Raw genomic sequence first — 23,439 nt, forward strand, 5'->3', positions numbered from 1 at the left:
AATTCCTTTTTATAGATGTCACGATATGGAAGCCTTGTAACTTACGCCATCTTGTTGCGCAGAAGGTACACGAAACGAACTACGAATTGCTTATCCACAGTTTTATTAAATCATTACAGTAAGATATGAATTTTTATTTTCAGCAATATTATTTATTATTACGGCTCAAAAAAAATAAAAATTACAATCGGTACTGTGCATTTGAATAAATAATTATAAAACAATATTTTTAAATTGAGCTGATGCGTGCTGCCCCTTAGCGACAATTCTGGACACTACCGCGATCAAATATCTCAATTTTAATGCGTTGCCATGATAACAAACAATTTACGACACAACTTCGATTTGAATTCGGATACTTCCTGTTACGAGTAAACACCGTGGCTTATTCGGTCGTGTTGTAATAAAATACTTTAATTTGTTTAATACAAATGGAGGAAAACGACGAAGAAATAGAATTCGAAAGCTACGAAAGTGAAACAACGGTTACGGAGGAAGATAAAGTTCAGTTGGACGAGCCGGCAAAGTATGAAAGTTTGATTCGAATAACGAAAGACCTGATAAAAGAAGTGCAAGGAGAATTATGTATGGTCAAATTATGCTGGCCGGAAGTAGACGTAAGAAAAGATCTATACTTAAAAACGCTTCCAAGCAGTTATCATACGGTCAGTGATAAAGAAAAAGTGCTCGCATGGTATGCTGAAAACTTTCGACGTCAATTTTGCGTTAAATATCCTGATCGAAAGCCTCTGTTGCTAGTGCGTGAAAACGAATGCGGTGTACAAGTAAGTGAATTCACGAATCATAGAACTTAAACGTTTAAAGTTTCCCAACGAGTTTATTAGTGAATTATTTAACCTAGAAGATATGTTTGGATAGTGGTGATAGATACGATAAGTGTATGTCAAAATTTCAGTTCAATTTAAATAATCATTTTTATTTGTTTATTTTTCGTTTCATTAAAATTAAATCATTTTTAAGTATTAAGTTAAAGATTAACTTTTTTATCTACTATAGTTCTTCGGTGTCATTTTATTCATCTCAGATCCATCTCCGTGGGAGCAATTTTTTGCTCCTTAAAAAATGTAACGTCAATTTAGATCTATATAAATCGACGTTCGTAACTGGCGCCTTTTTTTGCGAATTTCGCGTAGTATGATCAGTGTCGTCTCGCTACGTAGCACGTTGAAGCATCTATTTATATTCGGCTTTTTCAAACTTTTAAGCTAAATGATTTAGAAATTCTGAAATTTTCAAATGCAGAAATTTTTAAGTAGATTCAGAATTAGTGAGCTATACCAAGTTTTCAATACTGAAGCATGAAAAGACTTTATATTGCTTATTACCGTAATGTTTTGATTTTTACAGTGCTGTTTGTAGCCATGTAGCGAGACTCCACTGTACATACGTTATAGTAAATGTGTCAACTTGGTAAACACGTAAACTCATTAACAAATGTATCCGCGTACTAATTTGACAGCTGAATATGTTCAAAGCGATGAGAAACAAATTTTTACCGATAGAAATTTTCACGTTCGATTTATTACGAATAGGAACGAAAAAAGCATACGAATTTGAACAAATATCTTGACCGGCAAATGCGCATATCAATTACATAACCTAAAAGTTGAACGCGAATACATCGATTAGCAAGCATATAGGTTTACCGAATGAACACAGTCACCATGAAATATACGCGAATATAACAGCTGATTCTTCAAACACGATTCAAGATGGCGAACACTAACAACACAGAGGAAACTTGTTCGCGCGCTTTTTAACTCGATTTGACGCGTTATTAATTGAAAATTTTGTACATAACATCGGTTATATTTACATTACACACTTTTCTGCACATTATAACATGTGTACTTCTGTTTAATTTTATCTAAAGCATAAAATAACTTTTTGTACAAATCGAAACGAACCGACTCGTAATCGCAACGAGCCTTTCGCTCGGAAAACAAAAAAGGTAGGTCAATTTTTGGGTTGAATTTCGAACTCGTTATTCTAGATATTCGGTATCTGGTAAAAAAAGGATAAATTAAAAAGTATGCGGAATACGTGTTTTATTTTCTCGTGGTTGTATTCTCTTTGATAAATAACTCTTCGACTCGTACAAAGGCATTATTTTCTCGATATATAAAAATTAAAACGCGTTTATAAATAAAATTATCGATATTTTTATCATTTAAAAAATTCGTGTTGAGTCGTTCAAGGTGGTATCTTTTTCGTTCAAAGGTAACGAGGAATGTGAAACATCTTGAAATAGACTCCGTTAAGCATCTCATTCTTTGTTCTTTCGTGTCTCATCTTATTTCTTTAATTAATTTAACTAATGGAAATAACTGCGTTAATAGGAATCTTTCTAATACACTCGAATCATCTCCTTCTACGATCTAAATAATAAAAATAAACTTCGCTATACATTTATTCATACATGCTTTCAATGTTCTACAATACATGGTATGCACTTCGCGTGCAAGTGCACGGTCACAGTCTTATTTACACGTACTGTCACTCGAGACAGCACTTACTTCACTTTGGTTTCCTGTTTTTTTATTTATCCATTCATTTCGTGTTTTTTTTTTTATAAATACACTTTGCTAAACCGTAAGATTCTATTCCTTCTTTCTATAGGAACAATTTCGTTCGATCGAAACGAAATTATGGAAAAACGAAAATAATAAATGCTCCTTTGACTCGTGTAACCTTTTTCTCGTAAACAACAATGGCGGATCTGAGTTTCGTAACATCGCGCGGCGAGGATGCAAGAAAGAAAAGAATAAATATTCGAGGGAAGAATCTTTCGGTAGCAAAGCAAAGTTTAAGAGTAATGAAAATCAAAAATCACGAGATAGAAAGTGTCTTTATAGTTTGTTCTTGTGCAGAAATTCGTGTCTACGACTATCAGACGAAGTACGCCGCCATATCCGGAACTGTACACGTGGCAGGGGTGCGGAAAATTTGCCAGCGACTACATCGAGTACGAGCCACTGGACAAACCACTCAGTATGGTAAGAGTTAGTCAAACGCTTGCTTCTCATCAAAACATCTTATTTCCGTAAAGCTAAGCGACGAAGGTCCTTAAATATACATATATATATTTATATATATAATTTATCATCGATATAACAAACATCGTCTTGTCATTTTCGTTTTATTCTTTTGTTTGTTTTGGACCATTTAGTTTCGTGCGAGTCGCGTGCACACACATTCACATACTCGTACGCACAAATGCATACACACACACATACACACATTTAACCTTAATAAAACGCGCTAACAGAACGAGAGGTAGAACTGTTTGGGGGGAGAAAAAAAAGCGCAGTACACAATACGAACATCGTGAAGCCGTGTTTAAACATATACCCGGGCGATAATCGAACGTAAAACACGCAACTAAACCAGAGTGGTCTCGTTCCTTGACCGTAGATAAAGTAAATTGTCCATTTTTCGACTTTTCGAGTACAGCATCGTTTCTCCACGATCGCTGTCGATAAAAGACGCATGTATCTTCGGTCGAGAATCTTCGTCCGTTAATTCGATCGTTCGCGCACGCGTTCTCACACTCTCACGCATTTACGCTAACGAATGATAATGATCCGATAATAATAACTCTCTACGAACATCTTAACTTTTATTATAATTACAACAGTCCATTTACGAATTTGGTATATCCTCTTATGTACAAGGTTTCGATAAAGACAAGATCGTTACGACCCGTTTTGATTCGGCCCGGCTCGTAAGGTAACTCAGAAACGAAAAAACACGAAGAGCGACGGAGAAGCACGATCGCGCATCGTTCTCTTTTAAATCACGGAACGTCAGGAGTTCGGAAGAGTACGACGACTACGATCGTCCGGTTCGTACTCGCTCTGCTCCGTCGAGCGCGTACACGCGCGAATCACGGGGACGAGATGACGAATCGTCATTGGCGTAACTAGCATTTTTATTTAGGATGGGCCTACGGAACGATAGAGAGCACGACAGGCTAGACTGCGTTAGGAGAAATTGTGACGTAGAGGCAGAAAGCGTACAGTATTACCGAGCACGGTAATCTTTTCGAGAGAAAACAGCGATGCAAGATTTTTCGAGTAATCAAATTTTCAAATTTCCCGAGTCGACAAAAATTTTCAAGCATCTTAGACTGTTAAATTTCCAAATGCCCCAACTACGAAGTTATCGCGATAATTTTGAACAGAGAAGGGGTCCACCCTGGGCCGTATCTAGTTACGTCAACGCGAACGGTAATCGACGGCACGTAAAAAAAAGAAATCGAAAGAAAAAGGAGATCACGAACGACTGACTACCCCGGTTGAATCGCGATAAATCTTTTCTCCGTTTCCTATTTCATCGCCTATTTCTCTTACCGATTCTACCTACGTTCTACCAGCTGCTGATCACCCGGCGTGCTCCACGCTCAAACGCACTCTTTCTTACAGCTATATATTTAGCATCACAGCTTGTCCGTCGCCTACTTTCTGCTTTGTTTCGAGCTAGACGACGACTTCTTCCTGCACGCCTTCAGATTGTCCAACAGATATTTGAACTGTATGATCTGGAGCCTCGTGACGGCGGGCTCGGAGCATTTGTCCAACCACTTGAAGAACTTCTCGCCGTGTTCGATCGCCTCCTCGGTGCTGGCCGGCACGTCCCCGGCCGAGTCGACGTCCTCCCTGGACTCCTCGTCCATGTTCAGGCTTCGTTTCACGTTCTCGTTGTTGTTGTTGCAAAGCACGTTATCGAGCATGGCTCTGGCTTTGCTGGGCGACTTCTTGGCGACCGGGCTGGGCGCTAGCGGCGTCGGCGTTATCAACGGGAAGCTGCACTGTTTGTACCACTGCCAGAACCACGAGCCGTCCTGCTGATTGATGCTCGGGTTGAAACTGGCCGACTGTTGACCGAGCAGCTGTTGCTGCTGCGTCAGCCACAGCCACAACGCCTCGTCGACCTTCTTGTTACCGCTCACGTTCCCGTCCTTTTTCGGCTTGCCGCTCGACGACCGCTGCATCCCGTTGTTCTCGTTGGTCTTTCTCGGCGAGGCGGGTACCGGCGTCGAGGGTGCCTCCGCGGCAGGTGGCAGACTCTTCCTCGTGCACGACTTGGCCACCACCGAGTCCATCTGTGCGGGCGCGATCGCCGAGATGCTGTGCCTCTTGCTGCCGCCGTTCAAGCTGTTGACGTTCGCGAGACACGGGTTCGCGCTGTTCTTCGTGTACTGGAGTCCGTTCTCGACGAGACCGACGGTGCTGCCGTGCGACAGCGCCGGTGACATGCTCAACAGATTCTTGGCGAGCGTACCGGTCGCGCCCGTCAGCAGGCCCAGCTGTTGCAGCAACAGCGAACTGTTCTCGGGTCTCATGCCCGCCATGCTGGTCATCAGTCCCACGTAGTCGATTTTCGGTTTGTTGTCCGGCTTGAGATCGGCGTCGGTGCACACGTCCACGTACGACGTACCCGCGCTCGTCACCGACGTCTGCTGGTCCATCTTGGGTTTCTTCGAACAGGGACCCTCGTCCTCGCTGGATAGGTTCGCCGATCCACCCGCGAGGTTGCCCGCGGTGACGTTCGCTCCCGACGACGATGCCGGAGAGTGGGCCTCGCTGTCCGGCGTCGACGAGTTCCTCGCCATTCCTCGAATCTTGTGCTCGGACTTGCACCATCCTCGCAACGTCGACTCCGGCACGCCGATGTCTCTCGCCACCGACGCTTTGCTCTCGCCTTCGTGAACCCTTTGTATCGCGTCCATCTTCTCGGATGCGGAGAGCGCCCTTAAGGGTCGCTTACCTGGTCGCGCCGACTCGCCCCTCATTCCGGCGAGACGACTATCCTTCGCGTCTCGCAACCGGTCCTCGTACCCGGCGTCCTCCGTCGTCACGACGATGCCCTCGTCGCACGCTTTCGGATCTATTTTGGTGGCTTTGCGATCCCTGCTGCCGCGCGACTTGCGAACGTCGAACAACCGATCAGGGTCGCCGACGTAAACGTCCAGATTCGTCGTCCTTAAATCCAGGTTGACAGCTTGTCGGTAGACCGTTCACTCGGAAAACTATCGCGACTCCGTCCGCCTGGTCGTTGGGCAGCGGACACGCGCGAGCGAACGCGCCGGTTTTTCTTTCTCTTGTTTCGGTGTTCCTTTGTTAGCGCGCACCGTTCCTCGTTGTCACGAGCGGTCTCGTGACGCGCGAGAAGACGATCGATCGACGTTCACGTTCCAGATCGCGCCATCCGACTATATCGGGCCTGCGTGTGGACACGCGAGGAATTCCAATTGCTCGTCCGCGAGACAGGGGACACACGCGCGACGCGTTCGACGAAGAAAGAAAGAGAGTCTCGAGGGTACGTCCTTCTTCGAGCGTCGATTCGATGAATCTCCCTGATAAGGCGTTCGTCGATAGCGATCGTAACGACGGATCTCCCGACGAATACAACGACGACAGCAACAACAACGACGACGACGACGATGACGACGACACGGGAGAGATCCGTACGCCGTACCGTTGCCACGGCGTGTGGCAGCGATTCGTATCTCGCGCAGTAGTAAATAATACCGTGTGTAAACGTGGTTACGCCGGTCGGGGGAGGTCCTCCTCCATGGAACAGCACATGCGCTCACAGAGAGTAATAAAGAACTTTTTTATGAATGAAACAACTCGGTCGGGCGGTTCCCCTCCTCGTCTCCGCTGTCGGTCGCCCCCCTCCTGCGCTCGCTCCGTCTCTCTCCGTTCACAGCCGCTTGGTGCACACACCGTCGACCTCCTCCTCTTCTTCCTCCTCTTCTTCTTCTTCTCTCTTTCTTATCTTCGGTACACGTCCTCGCGAGTAAAACGGGGCACGTTTCTGCCGTTCGTTCGTGGCCACATCAGCCAATCCGCGGTCCGCGCGGGAAACGATATTATTGCTGCACCACGAGGAATAGCGGTGGCAAGAAAGATGGAATCGGGCGAAACAAAGACGGTGCTAGACACACGCGATCGGGAGAGAGCGGTAGACACCGGCGGTAGTCGGATCAGTTTTCGCCGTCGCGTTTGTTCGCGCGCTTCGCTCGTTCGATTCCCTCTCGTCGTCTCGACGATTACGCGCGTCGCGCCACGCTGCTCTCTTCCGTCTTGCTCGCGCGAACGCGTGCGTGTCCGTGAGTTCGTTCGTAGCCAGCGACGGAGATATTCCGACCGGGCGAGACAGAGACACGCTGCCAGGCCGAAAGGAAAAAAAAACCACGCACCGAGTCGCGACGACTCGAACGAGAGAGGACGGTCGTCAAGGACAAACGCGAACACCGCGGATCAATTCGCGGAAACACTGAAATTCTCGGGCCGCTGATCTTCCTTTGTCTTCTTCGCTTGGTCGCGCGAATCGATCGACGACGCTCCCGGTGTTGTGGCACACCGATCGATCTCGAAATCCAGAAAATCGAATTGTTCGCGTAAAAAGCGCGGCACGGCCTGTTCGCCGACGACACTGATCGATTTCCACTGCGTTGTTCACTTGTTCTCACTATATACTGGCGATACCCCGATACTATGCGTGCGTTGCGAACACGAGGATCGGCTCTGCGTTGAATCGCGTAATACGTAGAGAACACCGGCGATCCGCACCTGACGGTGGATCGACCTCGACTGAACCGGCGATGGTCTGTGCGTTCGCGTGACTGGCCGTGGGGCGCGCGTCGCTTCCCTCGACTGCCGAACCTGATCGGCGGCGATCAGTCGATCCGGCCGGTTCTACGCCTCGCAGCTAACCGTTTCGTTGTGTATTGCGTGTGTGTGCGCGCGCGATATTGCACGAGCAAAGGCCGCGAACTAGCAACGCACGATGCTCTCGCGACGAATCGCGACGCTCAACTGCGGCGGTGGTCGCCGCCGGCTTTCCGCGGACTCGCGACGCCGTCTTCTCTCTCCCTTCCGCCCCACCTCGACCCCCTCCCCGCCCCTCCGCACCGCTCCTCGCCGCGTCCCGTGTCTCCCCAACCCCCGCTCGCACCTCCCCGCACCGTCCCGCCCCGCCCCGCCGGACCCTCGTACCCGGACTTCCCCTAGCCGTGCGGCACCGCGCCATTCGGCTCCCCCCGTCGCCCCCCGCCTTCCCTTCGTCCGTCCCGCCCTTCGCCGTCCCGCAGCCCAGCTTGCGCCTCGCCTTGCCATGCCATGCCATGCCACGCTTTGCCATGCCGCGCCGCGCGTCTTGCTTTAACTCTCCGCTGCCTCTCCTCTTCCCTGTACTCGCTCTTCTACGCTACCTATCGTCCCTTCCTGACCCCCTCCTCCTCCCGACGTCGTCGTCGTCGTCGTCGTCGTCGTCTTCCTTTCGACCCTCGGTCTTCGCGCTGTCGAACCGCGCTTCTCTCGTTCTTTACCCCCTCGGCGCCCTTATCCACCGAAACCCCTCTTCGGTCCACGACCCTTTCGGCTTCGCTCAACCGTTCTTCGTCGACGTCTACCGACGTAGCCGTCGGTGTTCTTCGTCGACGTGCGGCCATCCACGTCGTTATCGATAAATATCGAATCGATATCGATAACGTCGTTAAGATATCGTCGCTGGAAGTAAGACGACAAAAGGCGAATCGGGAGGGAAAAATGGTTTCGCTTAATAAATATATTTATTTGTCTAACGGGATGTTTCTCAACTTTAAAACGAGTCTTTCCCAGTCGCGTCGCTCTCGAAATAGACGCGCGATACATCTTGGCGATATTTAGCGAGTTATCGGTAAGATATCGATAATCGATAGTCGCACCTCCGAGTCCTTGGTCGTTGCGGACGTGACGCGGACGAAGCAATTTGTCCGAAAGTTTCGGCGAGCGGTAGGTGCTTTGTTCTGGTGCGCGCGCGCGCTTGCTCTTTCTTCGCAGCGGGCACCCGAATACAGCGTCGCGTCTCCGCGTCCGCGTCGAGGCTCGCTGTCCGAGTTTCCGGTCGGCCGATCGTTCGCGAAGAGGGAACGTGGCCAAGCGAGAGAGCCGGTCGTCGTGAAATTTACGACCGAGGCGATTCTTTCTCGCCCGTGTTCCGAACGCTCGTTTAATTTCCCGCGATTCTAGAGTCTCGCTCTTTTGGCCCTCGACATTTTTCCCAGACTACTCTTTCCGCTGAAATATAGAGGGTTAGAGAGAGAGAGAGGAGAGATTGAACTCGTGGCAAACCCCTTAAATCCGACCCTCCTCCTACCGTAGCGGCGCGACCCCTAGGGAAGAGCCGGATTTACGAGCGCGGCCTAAAATCCGTACGCGAACGGCGAAGTTACGGAGCCGCGGAATAAGGAACGTCGCGGGTAATTCGCGGATAAATTTACCGCGTACCTTTGGGCGGCGCGTTTGTCGTCGTAAATACGACCGGATACCGGCGCGACCGGCACCTACGTTGATTTCTTTTTCGCGTCGGAGCGAACGAGTCGCCCTACCCTGCCGATAATTATCGCGTGCGCGCGACCGCGACTGCCTGGACACGTACGCGACCGTCAGCGTCTTCCAATGCCGCTTTTGGCCTTCTCGGAGTCACATTTTATCGAGAATGCGTCGCCTTTACGAGCGTACAGGCGATATAGCACGCTACTACGAAACTTATCGATTTGTCATGTACGGCGAAACAACGCGCGGCGATTATGCTCGCGGAGAGGCGATATAACGCTTCGTTATAGAACGCGGGGCGATATAAAGCGCGGTAAACACACGGCTACTATATATAACCAGCGCTCGCGGCAGCCACGTCGATTTCTTTTTAGCGTCGGAGCGAACGAGTCGGCCAACCCTGCCGATAATTATCGCGTGCGCGCTCGCGCGTCTCCTCGAACACGTACGCTCGCGTCCGCGTCTTCGAACGCCAGTTTTGGCCTTCTCGGAGTCCCACTTTGCCGGGAACGACGACGACGGCGTTGATGACGTTGTACGTATTACCTGCGCTCGGCTCACGGAATGCCTCGAATGCTAGGAATTTTTTCGCTCGTTCCAGAAATAATCGTGCCCCGAAATATCGGGCTTACCGTGCGTAGTCGAAAGGGGGATTCCGCGAGGGAAAAAAATGCGTTCAGCTTTTATAAAAGCCGTAGAGAAACCGTGTTCGAATCGTTCGACAGCGGGGATCGATCAAAGTCGAAACGCGGCGTCGATGACGACGATGGCGCGAAAGGCGAAGGAGAAAAAGCGTCGATTCGACGCTGGGGAAGCAACGTCCAATTTTTATGCATCCGCGTCTCTATACGGGTATTTACGCGGACAGAGAATACGGATCGAGGCATTTTTTATTCGAACAAATGGGATAAATAATTACTTCGAGATCAGAAATTCAAGATTCCTTTACGCTTCTATCGTTTATATTAGGGCTTCATAATTTCTTCGACGACATTCAAGTTTTTCTATGAAAAGGACTTTTTTTAAGAAAGGAATCTATTGCCTTTACGTTAGAAAATGATGGAAGTTATTTTGTTGATTAGCATGTAAGATTTCTTTAATAAATAAATGTTTCTTGCCAGCAAAATTTTGATTACTTTTCTAACAGATCAGGTTAGGCTAGTTTCGATAAGGTTTTACCGTTGGAATCTGCAAACTGCCACATCGAATTATGAATAACGTATCGATAGTTCGGAGTTGGCGAAATTAATCCAGGCCATTTTCTCCGGACTCATCCGGTACGCTCGTGTCTTTTTCGCGGAACGATCGCGACCGTTACGTCCGAGACGGCTCGCGTCACGTAGCGAGAACCCATACACGGACACGCGAGCGAGTTGGCTCGCGCGTAAAACGCGAACGCGTATACAGCGTCTCTCTCGGTGTACGGTCTCCATCCTCGTTCGTTCGCCGCATGAACGCGCGCGCACATCCTTCCGCGAAAGGCTGCGAGCCGCGAGGGAAGCAGGTGAAAATTAATTGTACGGGTTACCGGCTCGAGTGCCGAAGGAGCACACGGTCTTGCTTCGTCTTGTCGGTGCGCGGCGCGCAAAGTGCGCCTCGCCGCGTACCAGAGAGGACGTGTCGATCGATTTTGCCCTCCTCCACCTCCTCCTCTTTGCTCCTCTCCTCTCTCCTTTCTCTTTCACGCCTTCGTCCTTTCCCCCTTTGCGCGACTCTCCGTTCGTTAATCGGTCGCCGTACGTCCGACCGCGTCTCCTCTCTCGGCCACCGATATCGAGATCGATAAGGTGTATCCGGTGACGTCCGCGCCACCGCTTATCTTTTCGATCTCCTGGTGCGTTCGAAATATTTTCGTTACGCCGTTTCCTCGATAACGGTACAACCGCTCGTACCTCGTAGTCCTTTCGTACCGCCAATTTATCGATCAAAAAGAACAAACACGCCTCCTATTAGCTGTAAAAGCGAATTCTTCCCGATTTTTTCGATAAAATCACGGCGTTATTCGAAAACGACCAACGCGATGTACTCCCGTTACGATGGATGGTCCGTGACCATTTTTCTGACGGTTCGCGAGCACCGTCCGCTTCGAAACTCGCCGGTATTCGATCGATAAATTCGTCGATCGATTTCGAAGATATGTCCGCCGGACGATGTAGCGATTTAAGCGGCCGATAATGCAAAGAGGTTACGTATCGCGATCCTTTGTTTCCGTACTTCCAGGGACCGTTTCGGTTCGATTCCCCGGGATCTTTCTTTAATCGTCGCTATCGGATTCTGCTTTTATCCTTTACGGTGATAAGCGCGTTTAAGTAATTCCCCGTTACGTAATGCGATACAACGTGTTTGCCAGTGATCTACCTACGAGCGTCGGTCAAAAATTCCCATAGAGGCAGCGACGCAATAAAAATTTATTCCCCTGTACCGTTACCGTATCCCTTCGCGCGTTGTTCGTTTTCACTGTCCAAAACGCTAAAGTTGTGCGTATTGTACCGTGTATCTGGTTCATTATAAAGCCATCAACCGCGTTTCATTGTTAGCTTCTTCGAAATCGTCAAAGTCGCTATTGAATCCGTGACACGAATCACGGGTAACGTTCGGGAAACTAATTAGTACGTCTGAGCGGATTAGCGACGCATTTGCCGAACGGTTTAATGAACAATGCGAGGGTTAAGCAATTGTTCTCGATAGTGACTGGGGTTGTTTACCGTTGGAGGAATGACGAATACCGTTGGTGGGCGCAGTTTTTCGAAGAAACGACGACCGCGGGATTAAGTAGACGGAATCGACTATCGGTTTATCCGAACACGGATTACCGGAACCCTCCGTGTACCTTATTATCGAGCGGCGGCATTTACGACGCTTCTTTTGCTCTACGCTTCGGCCACGTTAACCTCTTATGGTCCGAATTATTTTCGTCGAACGAAAACGATTCGAGGATTTCATCGATCGAGTACTAATTTAAACGATGCATAGAGTTCGTAAAGTGTATCATCTGCATAAATTGTTATTCTCGTAAAACAAGATGAATTACGATAAACTCGAACTTTTACCATTTGTATTACTGTCGCGATTTTCGAAATAGTCGAATGAACCGTCGTTAAACGGATATTCAAATATTACTCATCGCGCATCGGAGATTAGGAAACGCTCGAGAAACAAATACGATAAGTGTCCAACACCATAAAAGAGGGTAAAAGACAGTAAAAGTTAGCGGAGGGTGTGGAGCGAAGAGCGTACGATAACGCTATGGTCGGTCATGGGGTACAATTAATAATACCATAGAGCTCTTAAATCACTCTCCTCGAGGCACGGAACGTCCTCTTTGTCTCGCTTTTACGAGCGCCCGTCCGAGGCGCGGATTAACTTGTTTTCGAACTTCGGACTTTGCCTGACGATACGAATAAAAGCGGCCAGTTTTGACCTGAGTCAAATCGTTGAAAAAAAGAGGAGAAAGAAAGTAGAATGCACGGTTTTACCCAGAACGGTACACAGGTGTCTCGAGCGATTTTCGTTCGGCGAACAAAACCCGCGGCAGGATAAAGAATGAAGAGTCACGTCGATACTCGACGCTGTTCGCGATGGCCATTTCGCACGCTTTATTCGCCTCTTGGAGTTTTAAGAGTCGTAACGTCGCATGACCGAGGCTTTATCGACTTTATAGACCGTCTTTGTGTCGTAACGTTAATACGGTCAGCGGTTGTTCGTTCGTAACAAGGAGGAGCGAAATTGTCTCGACGTTAACGATACGCTAATCGTCGGGAATGCAATTAGGTAGCCGTCCCGTTAATATGCAATTAGCAACCGACTCTCCGCTTTACTCGACTTCGGTGAGATCGAATTTTCACGGGTTTTCTTTTCTCCTTTTCCCTGTCGCGAAAATCGCGCGGACATCGATCAGATAGATATTTCGCTAGTCGGTTCCCAACGGTTCCGACTATTTAACTCCTTTGGAAGCAATCTTTTTCCTTAATTAAACGAACACATCTTCCAACCTGGGCAGACCATTATTATCTAAACTGTTCCGAGTGAGACTAGCAAGATTATCGAAACTTACAAGTCATTACTGTGGACATCTTTACGAAACCGATGCCATTAAAATTATAGAAGACTATCGAGACGTATGCAAATTATAGTCTTTCAATCTCGTCAATAGTGTTGGGACAGTTTATTCTTATAGAAGTAAATGCAAACTTACAAATTATTGCAGACTAAAGGGAACAATTTTTCGTGCTTATAATAATTATCATATGTTAAAACTTCAATCTCGTCAATACTGGTGGGACCGTTTATTCTTATAGAAGTAAATGGTCCTCAGACAACAAGCTTACAAATTATTGCAGATTAAAGGGAACAATTTTTCGTGCTTATAATAATTATCATATGTTAAAACTTCAATCTCGTCAATACTGTTGGGACAGTTTATTCTTATAGAAGTAAATGGTCCTCAGACAACAAGCTTACAAATTATTGCAGACTAAAGGAAACAATTTTTCGTGCTTATAATAATTATCATATGTTAAAACTTCAATCTTGTCAATACTGGTGGGACAGTTTATTCTTATAGAAGTAAATGCAAGCTTACAAATTATTGCAGACTAAAGGGAACAATTTTTCGTGCTTATAATAATTATCATATGTTAGAACTTCAATCTCGTCAATACTGTTGGGACAGTTTATTCTTATAGAAGTAAATGGTCCTCAGACAACAAGCTTACAAACTATTGCAGACTAAAGGGAACAATTTTTCGTGCTTATAATAATTATCATATGTTAAAACTTCAATCTCGTCAATACTGTTGGGACAGTTTATTCTTATAGAAGTAAATGCAAGCTTACAAATTATTGCAGATTAAAGGGAACAATTTTTCGTGCTTATAATAATTATCATATGTTAAAACTTCAATCTCGTCAATGCTGTTGGGACAGTTTATTCTTATAGAAGTAAATGCAAGCTTACAAATTATTGCAGATTAAAGGGAACAATTTTTCGTGCTCATAATAATTATCACATGTTAAAAATATGAAAATTAATTTTCGTTGTACGCTCAGTCCTTGTATAAAGATACGTGAGGATAAACGCGAGAACCGGGAAGCGAGCGTAATTTATGTTACGGTAGGTAATGGATGTCGGCTATATTTTGATTTTGAAACCGACTGTGGAGATTTAAATAGCTCTAAGATCGTGTTCTTATATCGACCAGTTTGTTAGATAAATTTTCTTTGACGTATCTGATTTTGATAGTCTTCGGAATCTGAAAGATGTCCAACCTTCCGATCTGAAATCTTGAAGATGAATTTCGAAAGCTACACATTCAATATAAAGACATCGAAGTGTTTCGAAGTTGGAGTAAAATTGAAAGTGCTCCGAAAGTTTGTCGGTACATTTCGAAGTCCCCGTTCACTACCCCCAGCTTTGACGAAGACGAATGCCCGATGTCGCGTACAGTCGAGGTCGAATAAGAACGGCGGAGGAAGAGAGAGCGCGAAGAGCGAAGTTCATTCATAAAAAAGAAAATTATTACAGCCGCGGTGAAGCGACTCCCGCAAAGTGAATAATGTCTGGTATTCTCCCTTCTCTTGGCCGACAGTCGGCGACTCCCGAACGACGATTATCCCCACCGAGCCGATCGTCGTTTGCAACCATAAAAGATCTTCCGTGATAAACTTCTACCCTCCCACGCGGTCGAGGGTCATCTCGGCGTGGCACGGCAAACTCGGCTACGCGAACCGATTACCTTCTCAACGAGGAACGAAAGTTTCACCTACAGTTCTTAACTCGCCGGCTTATAATGCTCGGGGTTAATGCAACGCCGTGTGGTTCGAAGTTTCGAAAGAGTGTCGATGTATATATATGTGCACACACACGTGTACATCGAGGCGTTTCTGTATCGAGATAGAAAGATGGAGGGAGAGCGCATGCACGAGAGCAATGGGAGAACTACCTAACAGTTCCCGACCCGTTGACCCCTAAAGTTTGCCAAGCGAGAATTCGCATTCCGTGAATGGGGCAATTCATAAATGTATCTCCCGATGTCTCTCTTTCGTCTGCCGCTTCTATCGCGCTCGCTTCCTCCCGCTGCTCCACGTGGATTTTCCCTCGCATTCGTTTCGCTCGCTTTCTCTATCTACAACCCGGTTCAAACAATTTCTACCCCTCTCGGTGTTTCTCCCTTTCTCCTATGTTTATCATCCCGCGTACGCCTGTTGTTATTTTTCCTCGGGCTTTGTACCGTGCATACTCTCTATCCTCCAGATGTTTTGACTCGGTTAACCCTTTTTTTTACGCGTCGTATCCTCTTCGTCGATTTTCTTTCGATTTCGTCGATTTACGACAGCCTGGCATCGATATAAAAATCGCTTACGAGGAGTGTATTAACGGGGTCGCGTTCACGCAACGTTTAGATAGGGGTCTAGTTTTCCGGCGTCTTCGAATTAATAGCGAGCGAGGGATGGCTCGCATAATTACGAGCGGATTCCCTGAATTGGACGGGAAAGTAATCCCCGAGCGTTCTCTGTTTCTCTTTTCCACCCTCTCTCCGTGTTCTGTGTATCGCGGCGGGTCGGTCCGCATACTTTCGCAAACTTTGTTTGCTGTTCTTGAAAACTTTTGAATCGGTTTCACTCCGGCAAAACTCCGTTCCGGGAAACATGAAAGATACATCGTTTACCCTGTTGCAACACTCGGTCATCCCAAAGATAACCTAGCCAACGTCGGACTGCTATTTGTCCGTCGAATTAGCGGATTCGTGTTTCCGGGTATACCTCCGTATTCCCCGTGGCAGTCTCTCACGGGGATACGATGGCTTTTCTTCGTCGTTATTTCACCGTGAACGCGACAAACAGCCTTTTGTGCCGCTTCTCGTCGCGTCGGTTCGACGGCGGCTTTCGAAATTTTCGTGCGGTTAAAAACGGAAAATCGATACGGGGCCCACCCCCGCGATATCGAACGCCCACGCGGTTGTTACCTACCTCGTGTGCTTTCTACGTACACACGCGAGCGTATCTCTGCGATCTCACACCTACCTGGACACCCACGTAATCGCCAGCCAAGTGGAAATCCTGGTAGCGGCTGGTCGACGTTGCGAACGGAGAGGAAGAAAGCGTACGGAAAGGGGTGGTCGTGGCAGGCGTCGTTGAAACACGACCAAGTAAAAAAGAGAAAAGCTGCTGCGAGCTTCTACGACTTTCCCGACTCGCTTCCACCAAAATATTTCGGACATTTATTTATCAATTTTTCTTGCAATTTAATATCTCTCTCCGCGAGTCTCGCCTTACTTTTCTGTCTTTTGGTCCATCGGGTTCACTGACCGATCAAATCAAAATTACTTCGTCTCCTGTTGTTACTACAACTATATTTCAAAAAGTAAAAGTAAAATTCCGGCAACTCCAACCCCTTTAATCGATTCGGAATAGTATCTATACCGCTCGTAAGAAGCGTTTTAAAGTCAAGTTCATAATCGAGCTAAGAATAAAGAGCGATACAAAGTTATGCACGAAGTGCAGTTCTCGCGCGGAGCAGTTCGATTATCTCGGAAGCGATTTGTCGCGCAACAAACGAGGGAAGGCGCGTATATTTTTATTTTCCGTTACAAAATGTTAATCTTTCTTGAATTTATTGCGTGTATACCCAAGTTTTGTCACATTGATATGTAGACCCCTCCCTTTTCTCGGCGTACAAATATTTTAACGTTAACCGTGCACAGGGGTGTAATTATATGTCACGCATATTCAATGCACGGTGTGAAATTTTATTGGCTTTCAAGATAATAAAGCGGGCGAAAAAATTTCATTCAAGATATTAGCCCGGGGTGTGTTTGCTTTCGGAGAGAGTTAAAATAACGTTCGAAATTTTGGTCAGACGATTTTTGGCGCAAAAAGCGAAGGGAAGGATACGTGCATGCAGCGATGCGGGTGAGATTAGAAATTGGAGATTAGACGGAGTAGAGGAGTTTCGTCGATAAAGGTTCGAACGGGAGCCGCAGGTTGGAGGGGGTGGGTTTTTCGAGGAATTTTGGGTTGTTTCGAGGCGCACAGAGGAGGCATCTCTTTTGCCTCGGATTCTGGGGCAGCCTGTACAATAGCCGGGAAAGCAAAAAAAGGAAGAAGAGGAGAACGGAGAGGAGGAAGAAGATAGCAGAGAGAAGGGAAAACGCGAAGATCGTAGCCGGTGGTGGTTTCACGGGTGGCGTTCGTATAAAGGAGGAGCACGTTGATGGGCGCACGGACACTCGGCAGGGTACGAGAAGGAGGCAAGGTGGAAGGAGGGAGAGAGGTGGAGGGTCTCCGTGGAAATTTACCGGAGCGCGAGTTACGGGAACTTGGCCGTAGCTGTTTGAAGCTACGTAGCTCGGTATAGCCGGAGCGGTCGTTCGTTCGTTGGTTCGCTGGCGTATATATACGCCGCGGCTTTCGCATCCGCGGCTAAGAGCAAAGGGGCGCCAAGGGTTCGGGTCCGTCGCCGGATGGCGGAGGTATCCTGGGGTGAAGAGAGGGACGAGGCTTGTGCCTCGAGGGAGCGCGCGAGAGAGACGGCGCGAGATTGAAAGCGTGGCGCGCGGAGGAGAGCGAGAAGGGCGAGGGCGGCCGATGCGGTCGGCGACGAAGGGAGCGAGCGAGAGGAGTATATACGCGGCGCGGCGGTGTACGCGTGCGGCGAGGGTCGCTCGAGGGATCGTGGCCGAGAGAAACGCGGCGAACGCGATAGAGAGAGACGGAGAGAGATAGAGAGAGAGCGAGAGAGGGCAACGGGTCGCGGGGAACGCGTCGAAGTAGGTCGTCTCGCTCTCCCTCGTTTCGACGGGCGATCGCCCGCTCCCTTTCCCGCTCCGCCACGCCGCGCCGAGCCGCGCCGGTTTCTCTCGCTCCGGCGTGTATTCCGCGGTAAACGGCCAGGCCTGGTCGTCGGACCCTCGCATGGCCTGCAGCTGTCTCCTAACCCTCCCTCGTCCCGACGCCGCGTCGCCTTGCTCTCTACCGATATCCCCGCGCACCCTTGCCTTTCCTGTCCTCTTCGCCGCACACCGCTCTCTCGTCGCATCGCGTTCTCTCTGCGAGCCACCCTGCACACACCCCACGAGAAAAGGAGAGCCAGCTGGGCGAGACCGAGAGGGCCAGGCGTTGGAAGGGCAGCGAGCGAGAACCCGCGACTACTTCGGCCCTATGTACTAGATAGCAGGGCACCGAGCGCCGGACAGCGGGGCAAGAGGAGCAACCTACCCTGGTGTAAATACATAGCTGCACGCCACGCCACGACCGACCGACCACGGGCCGACGACGACCCGAGGAGTTAACTCGCGCCACGGAGAAACCGGGATACCTATCTACCTACCTACCTAACCTAACCGTCTCTACCTAACCCGCCCGACGCGACGCGACGCGAACCGACGGAGATGCCGAACGACCGATCGACGGAACACCGAACGAACCACCGACCGTGTCCGTCGTTCGATGCGAGCACCGTTTTGTTCTCGGAGAAAAACAGGCCGCGCGAAAAGGATCGCGACCCGCTCACGATATTGCCCGTAGGCCTTTCTTCCCTCCTTCGTTCCTTCTGTTCGTCTACAACAGAGATCGATACCGCGAGAACCCTAAACCGAACCGGTAATTCTTTCTTAACGAAGCGGACCCTCGCGCCTGGATGGGCCGAGAATTTCGAAAAACCCTTTCGAGTTTACCACCGTGTACGAAACCCCTTATCCCTACATTCGATTCCTCGATGTTCACAAGTTAAAATAATAAAACGATGAAATGCTTGCGCAAGAATAACGTCCTCTTACAAGAACGCTGAGGTAGATAAAAAATTTGATCGCGAAATTTAAAAAAGGCGATCGTAGGTAGCAAAGCGCGGAGTCCGTAGCGAACGGGTGAAAAGGTTAAAGAGGAAGTAGAAAGAGAGAGTTCGAAGAAAGAAAGAAAGGTGAGAATAATTACGAAGTTGGAATCCAACAAGCGGAACTGAAGATCAGTGTGTAACGAAGAGGAGAAGATCCCCTCGACCAGAGACGAGTTACGAGAGAACGGTCAGGAAAAATCGAGAAAAATACGAAAGGACGCGGCGAAGGAAAAGAAAAGGTGAACTGGAAAGAGAGAGAGAGCCAGAGAGGATTCGTTGTAGCCGGGGAAAAATTGTAAGACCAACGGACGTTTCCGGCGATACACGACTTTTCGGACTTGTTCTATCTCGAGGATAGTTTCCCTGGGCGGGAAATCGATTTCTGTTCGCTCGTCGAGCGTAAAGTAGACCGTCGAACGAACGTGCAGAACAGCGTACGATACGCGACTGCAATTTACGCGGCTATCAAGCATACGTACACAACGCGTATCGTCGCGCGAGCCTGAAACGATGATACCGGACCGAAACCTTTCCCGACATCTTTCTCGCTTTTTGCCTGATCGAATACGTTTCTCCCGGTGAAAATATGTCGATCGTTGATCGAATTGCTGGCAGAGAAAAATGTATTCCCGATAAGGAACGTCGTTGTTTCTTGACACTTTCGATATTGCGACACGGCTGATTCGACCGCAACGGCCGATTAGTCGCAGAGTTATTCGGATTTCCAAACGTGTTACCTTTCGCAAATGCAGAAATTCGGGGCTTTCCAGATCTCGAAAGATATCGCGACTTTTTACGTCGTCCAGGTTACGAGCTTTTTCGCGGGAAATTCGAATCGTTCCACGAGAGAAACTCGACGCTTAACCCGTTTGTATACGTGTATCCTCGTTACGAACAGTCGCGCGCGATCTAATTAAAATTACTTGGCGATAGTTGGCCGCGATAACATCGGTCTATTTAGCGAGCGACGAGTTAACTCGATAATTTGTGTTTTCGGTTGAGTGCCGATCGTTAAAGCATCTGGTTTGGGAACTGTTTCGACGATGAATGGAATTGAGCCCGAGCAGACTGAATCTCAATGTAGCTATCGTCTCGCACTTGTTGCAACGCGTCACACCCCAAGCAGAAAGATAGGATCGACCCACTTCTATAACTCGGCTTTCTGATATACGACTGTACAGCCACGCTCCAAACATCCGTAAGGGATTTATGATAAAAGGGGAGGTATCAAGCTGGGGGTGGAAAAGCATTCTGTCGCTATTAAACGTCTCGTTCAATCTTTCGATCTCTCTTCACCGCATTTATTATTTCCTCGAACTTAAAACGAGTGAATTATACATTGAAAAAACATTCAAAAGAACCTCGTTGGAAGATTTCTAATTTGTAAATCGTAACATACCCTTTAAAAGTAGGTGAAATTAAAGGCAAACAAAGGTCCTTAAAGTTACGGTTTAAAACCCTTTGTCCGAGGGGTTAAAAAGCATGCCGTGCAACACCATATAATCACCGTGTCACGAGGACAATTCAGTTTCAGCATGATGTAATAACGATCTAATAAGAGCAACAGGCAAGTGGCGTTGAACGCTGCCACGATTCGATTTGTTCTATGCACTTGGTTCCAGCGTGGTCGGATAACGCACAGGCATATCTCGTGGCTGGTATACTCTACCCGGCTGAAATATTTTTCCCTCGCTCGACCAGCGGAATTATTGGAAAGTCGCGACTTTTAATCCCATCTCGAAAGAAGCCGCAAAAAGGAAAACGATTTCTTCGGCTGACCGTGACATTGTAAATCGTCGATGTTGTTGTTGGTCGCAAGAACCGATCGCCGAAAGGATGACCGCTCCTTTCCGGCCCACCTTTTTCCTCGCTCGAAGGACTTCAGGTGGCGATCGCAGGTACAAAGCTTGGGCCCAATGTCAGCGAGGTGAAAAGCGTCCCTACGATTTGTCAAGCTTTTAACCCGCCGAAGACCGCGAGGTTGCTTAGGCCCTGTAGGTACACCCGGGTCTCCCGCGTTAATTGGACGGCATTACCTTCCAGTTCGAGGACGAAAATTCCGTCGTTCCTTTTTTTTCACTTTATTGCTGCTACGTAGGACTTCTAGCCATCGAGGAACTTTCATTCGCTGTAGGACGTAGAGATTCGAAATTTGTTCAGTTACAGTGTCGAGGCACAAAACTCGTGATTTTGAAAAGAGAAGAAACGTTGAATTTTAAAGCAGAGGGGTTAAACGGGAATTATATGCGATTACGTACGCATAAATATAAAGCCGGGGAGAGAAAACGAGGGGACGGGTTGGATGAAAGGAGAGGGGAAAAAAGTAGACGGACAAAGGAGCAACGTCCGCTTGACTTTACGTTCGTTCCCGTGAAATTTAAATGTACACACGGGAAAGAGGAGAGATTTCAATTAAACCATTCGGAGGTGGTCGCGTCTCTGTGTTTAGAGAGCGGGACGAGGGTGAGAAACGAGCACTTAAATCGTCGCGGACTTTAAATACAATTGTCGAGTGAATTGGTCGGAATAGAACGAGACGGTGCGAGGAGGGGGTAACGATTTTTGCGGGAGAAGACCGATAAGTTTCCCTCGTGACCTAGCACGATGATAATACCGTTCTCTGCTTTAAGCTTCCTTTTGAATAACCTGTAGGTCACCGTATAAAAAGGAAACTTGTTGCGTTTACTGATTGTATACGTACAGTGTGGGAGAGAGCGAGAGAGAAAGATGGAAAGAGATACACGTATATAGGTACGTGTACACAGCGGGAATCGTACGATTCGTGTACGCAGGCGCGAAAGATGAAATCGTTTCGGGTACTTTATCATAAAACGTTACGGTTACCTATCGACCGTAAGTACAGCCTTTGTTATATTTTCGCATTACCACGTTTACAATATTTAATTTAAAACTAAATTACAACGACGTTCACTTTCGACATCATGTACAAAGTTTGCGATTTCCGCTACTTTCGACAGCCTGTAATTTATGAAATTACTTTTCGGAGCGTAAATTACGCTTTCTCCGAACAACGCTTCTGAAAAATGTCGTGTTCGCGATCAGTCGAGCATCATCGAATCAGCCGGCTGTTTAGCGCGCCTCGTGCACGCTATATTAATCGGTCCCTTACGAAACACCCCTTTCGGATCAGGTGTTCCCACTTCCGTTTCCCGGATCCGGTACACCGTGTGCGGGCGCGTTTCGCGAGCCGTGTCGCGATCGCAATTACGCTCAGAGACGATTCAAAGAGCGCGATTCCGTTCTACCCGGTCATTTCCACCAAAAACCTTTACGAGTACAAAAGTTCCGGGACAATATGTATTACTTTTCGCCTGGTAATTTATATTGCGCTTAACGACGTTGGTCGTAAACACGGAACAAAGAATAGGGGGGTTGCGAAGTGGACGTTGAACGAACGTCGCGATAGACGCGAACGTCGGATCGAATAACGGTGTCGATTCTGAATGCGAAGGTAGCGGGACAAAAGCGGGGCCTAATTAGGGCTAGGAACGCGAGTGAGCGCAAATGGCACGGATGTAAATAGCGGAGAAAGAATAAGAAAGGACAAGGAAGGAAAAGGGCAGGACAACGCGGTGGCTTCTGTACCTGAGGGCGATTCGCGCTGGTATATGACGGTTATATATCTTCGGCGGGCCACGTCGTGGAAGCACGGACCGTTTCTAGGTAGTCAGGATCGGCCTTGCTCCTTCTTCTACCCTTACCTCCGTTTCTCCTTCCGTCGCGTTCGTCTCTTCCTCGTTTCTCTCCGTGGGGAAGAGCGTTCTCTTCCCGTGGGTCCGTGCTCGTTCCTTTTTCCACGGTGGCTCTCTCGCCGTGCTATCGCCTCGCCGTTCTCTCTCCTCGTCTCTCTCGCGCGTCCGTGCCCTGCCTCTCCCTCGGGCTCTCCTTCTCCGCGAGTCGTTGGGTTAATCTGCGAGACAGCTGTGCCGGGGATACACCCTCGCCTAGGTCTCTCCTTTATTGCCGCGTCTTCTCTTCTTTTTTACGTCATTATTAAAGGCACGCCCCAGTCGCCCCAACGAGGACGCTTCGGCTCGAGCAACCTCCGAGGGCTCCGCCAAAGAACCCGCAGGAGCGACGAGGAGGCTGAAGGGAACTGCGGAGAATAGAGGCGCGCTATGTCGGTCCCGCTCTCTTATTCTAAATTATCCGGATACCTGGCCCGAGGAAATGACGGTACGTGTTATCGGCGCGTCCTCCTGCGGAGACCGGCATTGTGTCCATGTACGTGCCCGCGTC

General features: G+C 48.2%; 2 protein-coding genes across 3 annotated transcripts in view; one reads left to right on the forward strand and one right to left on the reverse strand.

Moving 5' to 3' along the window:
- Positions 1-207: 207 nt before the first annotated feature.
- LOC100883993 (dynein regulatory complex subunit 7) overlaps positions 208-23,439 on the forward strand; it is a 122,571-nt gene continuing 99,339 nt past the window's right edge. Inside the window, exons 1-2 of one of the 2 annotated variants that reach the window (XM_076535997.1) lie at positions 208-785; positions 2,892-3,017. In XM_076535997.1, the coding sequence (XP_076392112.1) occupies positions 432-785; positions 2,892-3,017 (480 nt within the window). In that variant the 5' untranslated portion in view covers positions 208-431. Of the gene's footprint in view, positions 786-945; positions 1,973-2,891; positions 3,018-23,439 lie in introns of those variants that run through there. The other variant, XM_076535998.1, reaches the window with a different exon arrangement.
- Positions 2,053-7,847, reverse strand: dan (protein distal antenna). Its single transcript, XM_012283745.2, has one exon. The coding sequence runs from the start codon at positions 5,813-5,815 to the stop codon at positions 4,478-4,480; it is 1,338 nt and encodes a 445-aa protein (XP_012139135.1). The 5' UTR covers positions 5,816-7,847; the 3' UTR covers positions 2,053-4,477.

This window comes from Megachile rotundata, chromosome 10, assembly GCF_050947335.1.
Source record: "Megachile rotundata isolate GNS110a chromosome 10, iyMegRotu1, whole genome shotgun sequence".
Lineage (NCBI taxonomy): Eukaryota > Metazoa > Arthropoda > Insecta > Hymenoptera > Megachilidae > Megachile > Megachile rotundata.